Source organism: Copadichromis virginalis, linkage group LG10 (assembly GCF_057382275.1).
Source record: "Copadichromis virginalis isolate Kocher_CV1m ecotype Utaka linkage group LG10, C_Virginalis_male_GT1.1, whole genome shotgun sequence".
Lineage (NCBI taxonomy): Eukaryota > Metazoa > Chordata > Actinopteri > Cichliformes > Cichlidae > Copadichromis > Copadichromis virginalis.
The window spans coordinates 5,508,689-5,518,718 of record NC_140627.1 but is presented as its reverse complement, the minus strand read 5'-3'; the positions used below and the strand labels follow the sequence as shown (position 1 = coordinate 5,518,718).

General features: G+C 40.4%; 1 protein-coding gene across 2 annotated transcripts; it reads right to left on the bottom strand.

The window, feature by feature from the left end:
- Positions 1-738: 738 nt before the first annotated feature.
- LOC146699725 (pannexin-3-like) lies at positions 739-6,652 on the bottom strand. 2 transcript variants are annotated; one of them, XM_085469568.1, is made up of 6 exons: positions 6,615-6,652; positions 6,179-6,371; positions 3,503-3,645; positions 2,985-3,199; positions 1,801-2,552; positions 739-1,299 (listed from the first exon to the last, which is right to left on the bottom strand). In XM_085469568.1, the coding sequence occupies exons 2-6, from the start codon at positions 6,360-6,362 to the stop codon at positions 1,241-1,243; spliced, it is 1,353 nt and encodes a 450-aa protein (XP_085325694.1). In that variant the 5' UTR covers positions 6,363-6,371; positions 6,615-6,652; the 3' UTR covers positions 739-1,240. The 2 variants fall into 2 exon arrangements, with proteins under 2 accessions (XP_085325694.1, XP_085325693.1); XM_085469567.1 differs by having other exon boundaries at positions 1,234-2,552.
- Positions 6,653-10,030: the final 3,378 nt, after the last annotated feature.

Below are 10,030 nucleotides of genomic sequence, written 5' to 3'. Positions count from 1 at the left end.
TATTTAAAATACAAAATATGAGTATTCCATTGTAAATAACTGTAAATAGCTTTGTGAAATAGGTCATTTGTAACCCTTTCAATGTATATATTTATTGTCTACTGCAGCAGTCTTGTAGGAGTGAGAAGCTTTTTCTGTTGAACTCAGTTTTCTCCTGTTTTTCAAAGTAGAAAAACATTAGAAAAGCAAATTGTTTTTTGGTTGACTTTTGTTTGGTAGGGAAGCTTAGGGACCTTTAGAGATAAATAATTGACTAAATAGCATTTCAAAAGAGAGAGATTGCTACAGTTTTGGCTCTTTCTTGGGTGGTGTTGGAGAGGGGGGGCCACGTTTCTTGGAATGTTCAATTTACCTAAGAACATAACACAAGTATACGAGTATTGTGTGATGCCTGTAAGAACTGGTGCAATAATAAATAATGTAAAGTCTAGAATCTAATTACATTTTGGTAATTTTATACGTTACGATTTCCATTTCATATGAATTGGCTTGGACCTCAGTGTAATTAATTTGTGTGTGTTTACTGTTACTTACAAATCTCTGTTATTTGTGCATTAAGAAAGAACAGAATTGTGTGAAATACAAATAAAATCACTTTTAAAATGAGTGGCTCTCAGTCAGCCTTTAATAAAGAGCTCAGTAGGACTTTGATGTAGTAGAGTAGAAGCTCTTCGATAAATGTAAAATACAAAAACTGCAACTTCGTGTGGTTTCATTCTGATTAAAAAAACACACAACTAAATAAAAACAGTATTTATTTATTTGGAAATATATAGAATACAAGTGTCTGTAATTCACAGAAAACAAAGGATAAAAGACAGGAATACATCAAATAAAATATTCAATACCCTCACCTTGTATAAAATTATGCAATGGAAGTTGCGGAAAATGAATAGCACCCATAGCTGCCACTGAATATGTTCTTTTGTGTCTTGATGGAAATCAGGAGTGTACAGTACGGACTGTATATTTATGGAATTCTGATTTCTGACAAATGTCATGTTGTCAAAGAGTGTTCTCTTGCACACTGTCCTTTAGTAATTTAGTCGCCTATACTGAGACACAAAGAAATTCAGTGGCAGATATTGTAGAAAACTGACAAATCCTGCTCCATTGACATTTACAGCCAGAACTTTTTGCATTATAACTCAAAAAATGTTTTTGTTTTGTTTTGTTTTCAGCCCACCCCTTCCCTTTCTTATTCCCCCATGTTATCATATTGATTAAGTCCATAGGAGGCCTAGTAATGACTAAATGGTGCAGTCTCCTTCAACTCATGGTACCCCTGGTGGTTTGGCTCTGTAAAGAGACGGAGAGGGCAGTTAGAGAGATTAGATGAAACTTTATTAATCCCTCGGGTGGGTTCCTCCAGGAAATTCAGTAGGACTAGGAAGTACCACAACTCTATAACTACCTATCTATCAACGTATCTATTGATGTAAGCATAAGCCAGTGTTTTGAAAAGACTCTTTTAGAAACGTAGGTGCTCTGCTGTGGTTACATACAGGAAGACAAAAACCAGTGCAGTTTAAAACCACACAGAAAAAATATTGTGACTTGGATTCTTTAGTTGCCACTGCTTATCAAACTGCTTCCTTAAAGTCCTGTTGGACATGACCTTCATTTCTATGCAATGAGCACTGTGAAAGCCACCCTACTATATATGTAAAACATTTGTTATTCCCTTTTTAGAACCTGCGTCTGTAGGTCACTTAATGATTTTCTGTACATCCCAAATGACGTAAACAAAAATAGCCACTAGCAGAAGGCGTTTGAGTGTGTAGATAAGTGTTACGGTACCGAGACTCATGTTCTCCTCCACCAGAGGCCTCTTCTCATTGCAGTTCACCACTCTTCCCTGTGCTGCTCCCAGAATAGTCATGATGTCCACTAAGTTGAGTTTCCCTTCCTCCCTGGCCTCCCCAACTTCCTCAGCAAGCTCCTTTGCTGCCTCTTCACGCTCCTCTATTTCCTCTTGGGTCAGCATTGCATGTAAACCTTGTTGTGCTGTGGTGTTTCCCACCTGTGGGGGTGCCAGAGAACACAAAGCCCTCACCTGCCCATAGGACTTCAAGTGAGCTATATTGGCACGTAAGAAGAGCAAGAGGACATTGAGGTCGTTCAGTGGGCAACCTAGCCGTCGTCTGTTGATGAGGTCCAGCGCTGGGAGGACCTCATAGATAGAAATGAAGGTGGTATCCCAAACAAAGAGTCGAAGGAGGCTGAAGAGGACGATAGGTGCCAATAGGATATAGATGGCACCATTAGCAACACTTATCACCTGAAAGACTAACTGGCCAATCATTTTACACTGAACCAATTCAGGGATCCAGTTCTGATCTCGCAGCATCCCTGTGCGTACAAAGCAGCTAAACTCATCCTGCAGGAAGGCAGACAGATGGAAGTAGGCCAGGTACAGGCAGGCAGCAGTCATGAAGATCAGGAGGAGGAAGCCCCGCAAGAAAAGCATGCTAACAAGAAAGTACGAGTTTTGTTTGCACTGCATGTGTCTCTCCAGAAGGGGGTACTCAAAGTACCGCTTCTTTTTGGCCCTGCAATGACACAAGAACAAACTCAGCATTATAACCATAGTCGTACTGCTACAAATACACACAGCTGGGAGCCACCCAACACAACCACAATGTTCTACTTTTGGCTCCTAGGAGTTCCTGACCACAATACCAACAGTACTGAGACTGTTGGTAGCTAAGCGCTTTGCTTAAGGGTATAACAAGGGTAGTTGCTGTGGGAGAGGAAGCGATCGCTCTTAGCTTTCCTAGTTTATCAAGAGACAGAAGAGCATCACTTTTGTATCCTCTGAATGATAGATACTTTTTACTGCTGCTGCAATGACCTAGTTTTATCACATGAGTCCTTGGAGATTTATGCAACTAGACATGTGAGTGAATCAATATTCATACGCTGAAGCTACTCAAAGCGTATGAACACTTGTGTTTACAAACTAACAATCATAAGTCCCTTACCGCTGCAACTCAGCCTGAAACGTCAGCGGGTTCTTAGTGTTCTGGCGCATATCCAGAATGTTTTGGGCCATTCGGACTGAGCGGTTGTAGGACTTGTCTAGTTCATCAATTATGAAGAGCAGGTCTGATCCCAGTGTGGGCATGACAAGCTGGCGCCAGAGTAGAGCTGGGAGGTACATCAGCACGGCCATGGCCAGAAGAGAGTAAGGGAACATCTGGACAGACAATGACAACAGAAATTAGGAATAAATGGAGAAGAAACACCCAATCATATAGATGAAACAAAAAAACAGCCAGTCTCACTACTGATCTTTTATTAATAAGTCAGTATTACAAATGAAGAAGCATGAATGATTTGGAAAGGGTTTTTAGAAAAAACTAAACTAAATCAATCCTTAACTCAGAAATGTGGTACACTGACATTTTTGACTGAAATTTTGCAGGGGTTTCAGCAGTTTATCATCCACTCTAGGCAGGAATAACATTCAAGAGTGCTTGATCAGAATCTTTGAACTCACTTTGTGTACCCAGAGGGAGCGCTCCTCGAAGTTCCCATCACTGTCAAACTCATGATGCATGAGAGAGTCCCAGCAGTATGTGTCTATATAGCTGGCCTGCTTCACAGTGAAGTTACTGGGAGGAAAACAGCTGATCTGAGGCCCTGCAGAATATACAAATATTGATCTATAACCTGATGTGAAAATGTGGAAAATTACTTCATGCAACATCAGTTGATTCTGTTTTGTCAATATGCCTGTAAGCCACTGCACAGTAGCAATCTCTCTCTCTCTCTCTCTCTCTCGCACACACACACACACACACACACACACACACACACACACACACACACACACACACACACACACACACACACACACACACACAGAGTTTTCCATCCTAAAAGTCCAATGCTAGACACATGCTGTACATCTGAGGTGCTGCATGCCCTTTCCCTTTCACTGGAATAGATCTCTGTGGAAATCATATGTTTCCAAGTGGCAACATGGCATTTAAAAGAAAAAGAAAAACTCTGGGTGACTGTGTTCCAAATTTGTGCTCACCCACCTTATATTTAGTTCACCTTTATATTACCACATATTGTCCACCCACACCCATCTGTCATTTCTCAAGGGTGCTCCACCCTTAAACAGAGAGCTAGAGTTAGAAGACATCAAAGTGTGCCCCACCTACTTGCAGCTTTGCAAGAGAAAGAGTCTGTTTTATCCTTGCACCCTCCACATTTGGCCAGCTCAATATAAGTACAAATATGCTGCCACTACTCTACTGCCAGGATATAATTTCTCTCACCACTCCACCTCACGATATAGTGCATGGCCCACTTATCTCATGGGTGTGCATATTTTTGTAATTATTCAGTCCTAGTTAAGTGCTAAAATTAAGAACCCAAGCAGACATGGGGAGAACATGCTCCACACAGCCACATGGTGGATTAGAAACCAGGAGTTTTTCAATTCAGTTCAATACAGTGTTATTTATACAGCGCCAAATCACAACAACAGTCACCTCAAGATACTTTATATTGTAAGGCAGACCCTACAATAATGCATACAGAGAAAAACCCAACAATCATTCAACCAGGTATGAGCAAGCACTTTGGCGACAGTGGGAAAGACAAAGTCCCTTTTAACAGGAATAAACCTCCGGCAGAACCAAGCTCAGGGTGAAGCAGCCATCTGCCACGACCGGTTGGGGAGAGAGAAGGAAGACTGGATAAAAGACATGCTGTGAAAGCATTATTATAATTATTATTATTATGTACTAACCATGCCAGTTATGGTTTCATGCAGCTTCTTACATATTGCTAAATAATTCCTAAATAAAAAAATATATAAACAAAAACAACAGAGCATGCCTTCTCATGAAGTCTTGTAACAATATTTTCCCCTTCAGTTCCCTACCTGTGCAAGCCATTTGACAAAATGAGGGAGTTGAAAAAAGTTCTGTCCCTGCTTCTATCACCTCCTTTCAATCCTCACTTAATATTGGGAGATCGCCTCCACATTTGTGCTTTAAACAAGGCTTCTTGGCTAAGAGCACAGGTGCAAGTAAACCAGGCTCCAGACAACAGTACACTCAGGCACTGTTGTGAAACTGACAAGCCAGCAGATAAGCAGCCAAGATGCAGCAGATAAGCTGTGAATCTCAGGACCATGTCATGTCCTACACACACACTCCCCATCTCCTCCTCTGGTTAATCAACACATCCTCTCATTTGACTTAAATAGAGGGGAGCTGCTAGAGAAAAACTTTGGCTGGTAATTACAGCTTGCCACCGTTAGTGAACACTCCTCTCAATCATCCCCTGTTTCAATTAGTATCAGGCGCATCAGGCTGATTGCACACCGGCTCTGTAGAGAAGACGTTTAGTTCAAGGTCAAGACAGTCAGTCTCTGCAGGTATACACTTGTGGACCTGCCAAGTATATTTATGATTGTCAGCTGTGCTCTTTTTGTTATGAATGGCCGGGGATATAGTATCTGTGTGCTTGTTCCACTTAAATTATATATTTTTTTATTTTCCCCTCTGACAGCAGAAGAAATGGCAGCAAAAACAATAAAGTGCTGAATGGAGTTTTAAACCCTTTGTTATTTCTTGTTTTCAGTAATTTCATGATGTCTTGTCAATGTTGCATAACATGTACTGTTGAGGCTTTGAGGGGGTCTTAATGGAGTCAGCCGTTACAGATGTTTAAATCTTTCCTCTTCCATGACTGAGTAATTAATATCTTTGTTTTACAGTTCTTTATATTAAATTTCCTTGTATATTTATTGTAAGAGGGAATGTGGGATAAAACTCTGTTTTATCGAACCTGCAAATCTGTAGAGATTAAAAAAGTTAAGAACCGTATTAGGGGGGGGGGGGGGGGGGTAGTTTGAAGAGCAGCAGAAATATTAGTAATATTAGAAATATTAGGTCTATTTCGCTAAGTATGAGACTCATCCTTATCATGAATTCAGCTACATGCAAATGATTAAAAAGACATTTCGGAACAAAAAGTACAAGATTCGTGTACAAGGAGGACTATTAACATTGCTAAAACAAGGACCACAAAATCCAATAAGAGCATGGAGAAAAAAAGACCTATAATATTCATGAGGGTATAATTAAGGGCAAAAGCAAATGGAATACAAAACAAATGTCCTGACATAGTATTAAAAAAAACAGTTGCTCACCCAGGGAGATTTCACGGGCAAATGCCATGCACACCAGCATCAGCGGAAGGCCCACAGACACAAACTTGATGACCTTGTCAAGAGGAAGCTCCAGTTCCAGGTGGCTGATACGGTGTATCCCAGAGTCATCCCGCAGCAGGGCATCAGATAGCATGGCCTTGGCCGCTGCCTGGGCGATTGACATTTTGAACACCTAAGCAAGAAAAAAAGATGACTTTTTTTTTGTTTGGTTGTTTGTTTTTTACCTCATATATGACTGCTTTCCTTAAGCTTATGTTCACTGCTGTTCTTCACTACATGTGACAAAATACAGCAATAACTCTGATAAATCTTTAGTAATAAAAGAAATCCTCTAGAGTAACAAATCAGAAATGGAATTAACATTAACCAAAGTATATTATCCAAAGACATCTGATGAAAGCTGTTACCACCTTACCTCAAGTCTTTCTGCTTTCTCTGCTGATGTTATTTGAAAATGTGGTTGCAGAGACTAGAATTTCCATAAAAATCTGCACAGTGCTGGAAAGCAGCTTAAATAGTCAGGGAGGGTCTCAGCCTGGACCAGCCCAAGATCCAACCTCTCATTTACTGAGTCTAACTGTAATTACAGAGAGGACATCTGGAAGCATGTATTCTCCCAAATGGCACTGACTAAAGCAGACCTCCAGTTCTCAACAGCAGGTCTAACAGCCGGTTTGTGTGTGTGTGTGTGTGTGTGTGTGTGTGTGTGTGTGTGTGTGTGTGTGTGTGTGTGTGTGTGTGTGTGTGTATTTCTACACTGGCTGTAGACCACTTCAAACAAGTGAACCATCACCAGTGGCTTTTTCAGCCTCTATCATTCAGATTCTATTTTTTACTGCACTTCAGCCCAAGAGCTACTGCTAAGATACTGTTGCAAATAACACACCAGATGGCTTGTTTCTGTCCCTGGCAGGCTGTACATGCTGTACATTGTGCAAAACTTCTATTTGACTCCATGGGAGTGACAAGAACACTGTGACAGGGTTTTGTACTCTAAATGTAAGAAAGCTTTTATTTTACTTTATTTTTGCTTTTGCTTTTATTTTACTATAGATGATTTGCTCAAGTGGTTCTCAATTCTGACACAAAATTCCCACAACCACACACAAAGAAGCTTTGGTCACATGTTTGAATTCCTTAAGCATGTGCTAAGATTTAAATGTTTGTTCTTTCATGCAAGCCCACTGCTAGAATTCAGCAATGAAGGTTGGTATGGGTTAAAACTCTATTATAACTGAAAATCTTTTTTTATTATTTCATACTTTATTTAAACTAAGTTCTTCAATAATTCAATTTTCAGTTCAATTCAATTTTATTCATATACATCACAACAAGAGTCACCTCAATGTGATATGATCAAGCACTTTGGCAACAGTGGGAAGCAAAAATTCCCTTTTAATAGGAAGAAACCTCTGGCAGAACCAGGCTCAGGGAGAAGCAGCCATCTGCTGTGACCAGTGATGACGGTGATGAAGGGAGAAAGACAATAAACATACTATGGAAGACAGCCAGAAATTAATGCTAACATGTGGTGAGTGAAAAGAGTTCAGAAGAGGAGAAATGTTTAGTGCATCATGGGAAGCCCCCAGCAGCCTAACTCTATTGCAGCTAACTAAGGGTGGCTTCAGGGTCACCTAACTATAGGTTCTGTCAAAAAGGACAAATCCAAATTCAATTCAATTCAATTCAATTTTATTTATATAGCGCCAAATCACAACATAAGTCGCCTCAAGGCGCTTCATAGATACAGAGAAAAACCCAACAATCATATGACCCCCTATGAGCAAGCACTTTGGCAACAGTGGGAAGGAAAAACTCCCTTTTAACAGGAAGAAACCTCCGGCAGAACCAGGCTCAGGGAGGGGCGGGGCCATCTGCTGCGACCGGTTGGGGTGAGAGAAGGAAGACAGGATAAAAGACATGCAGAGAGACAGAGGTTAATAACAGATATGATTCAATGCAGAGAGGTCTGTTAATACATAGTGAGTGAGAAAGGTGACTGGAAAGGAAAAACTCAGTGCATCATGGGAATCCCCGGCAGCCTACGTCTATTGCAGCATAACTAAGGGAGGATTCAGGGTCACCTGGTCCAGCCCTAACTATATGCTTTAGCAAAAAGGAAAGTTTTAAGCCTAATCTTAAAAGTAGAGATAGTGTCTGTCTCCCAAATCCAAACTGGAAGCTGGTTCCACAGAAGAGGGGCCTGAAAACTGAAGGCTCTCCCTCCTATTCTACTTTTAAATACTCTAGGAACAACAAGTAGGCCTGCAGAGCAAGAGCGAAGTGCTCTAATAGGGTGATATGGTACTACAAGGTCATTGAGATAAGATGGGGCCTGATTATTTAAGACCTTGTATGTGAGGAGCAGGATTTTGAATTCAATTCTGGATTTAACAGGAAGCCAATGAAGGGAAGCCAAAACAGGAGAAATATGCTCTCTCTTTCTAGTCCCTGTCAGTACTCTTGCTGCAGCATTTTGGATTAGCTGAAGGCTTTTCAGTGAGTTTTTTGGACATCCTGATAATAATGAATTACAGTAGTCCAGCCTGGAAGTAATAAATGCATGAACTAGTTTTTCAGCATCACTCTGAGACAGGATATTTCTAATTTTAGAGATGTTGCGCAAATGGAAGAACGCAGTCTTACATATTTGTTTAATATGTGCATTGAAGGACATGTCCTGGTCAAAAATGACTCCAAGGTTCCTCACAGCGTTACTGGAGGCCAAGGTAATGCCATCCAGAGTAAGAATCTGGTTAGATACCATATTTCTAGGCTTTTCAGGGCCGAGTACAATAACCTCAGTTTTATCTGAATTAAGAAGCAGAAAGTTAGCGGCCATCCAGGTCTTTGTCTTTAAGACATTCCTGCAGTTTAACTAATTGGTGTGTGTTATCTGGCTTCATGGACAGATAGAGCTGGGTGTCATCTGCATAGCAGTGAAAATGTATGCTATGTCTTCTAATGATACTGCCTAAGGGAAGCATGTATAATGTAAACAGAATTGGTCCTAGCACTGAACCCTGTGGAACTCCATAATTAACCTCAGTGTGTGAAGAGGACTCTCCATTTACATGAACAAACTGGAGTCTATTAGATAGATATGATACAAACCACTGCAGTGCAGTACCTGTAATACCTACAGCATGTTCTAATCGCTCTAATAGGATATTATGGTCGACAGTATCGAATGCTGCACTAAGGTCTAGCAGGACAAGCACAGAGATGAGTCCACTGTCAGAGGCCATAAGAAGATCATTTGTAACCTTCACTAAAGCTGTTTCTGTGCTGTGATGAGCTCTGAAACCTGACTGAAACTCTTCAAATAAACCATTCCTCTGCAGATGTTCTGTTAGCTGTTTGACAACTACTCTTTCAAGGATTTTTGATATGAAAGGAAGGTTGGAGATTGGCCTATAATTAGCTAAGACTGCTGGGTCTAGAGATGGCTTTTTGAGTAAAGGTTTAACTACAGCTAGCTTGAAGGCCTGTGGTACATAGCCGATCATTAGAGATAGGTTGATCATATTTAAGATCGAAGAATTAATTAATGGCAGGACTTCTTTGAGCAGTTTTGTAGGAATGGGGTCTAAAAGACACGTTGATGGCTTGGAGGAAGTAATTATTGAAGTTAACTCAGAAAGATCAATTAGAGAAAAAGAGTCTAACTTAACATCGATGGTACTAAGAGTAGCTGCAGATAATATTACATCTGTGGGATGATTACTGGTAATTTTTTCTCTAATGATAAAAATTTTATTTGTGAAGAAGTTCATGAAGTCGTTAACGTTAAAGGGATTGTTGGCTCAAAAGAGCTCTGACTTTTTGTCA

Excerpts from the sequence above, each read along its gene's own strand:
- LOC146699725 (XM_085469567.1), bottom strand. The coding sequence starts at position 6,362 with ATGTCAATCGCCCAGGCAGCGGCCAAGGCCATGCTATCTGATGCCCTG. Across the intron at positions 3,646-6,178 it reads TGCCCGTGAAATCTCCCTGG|GGCCTCAGATCAGCTGTTTT; the intron begins GTGAGCAACTGT and ends TATATTCTGCAG. Across the intron at positions 2,553-2,984 it reads TTTCAGGCTGAGTTGCAGCG|GGCCAAAAAGAAGCGGTACT; the intron begins GTAAGGGACTTA and ends GTGTCATTGCAG.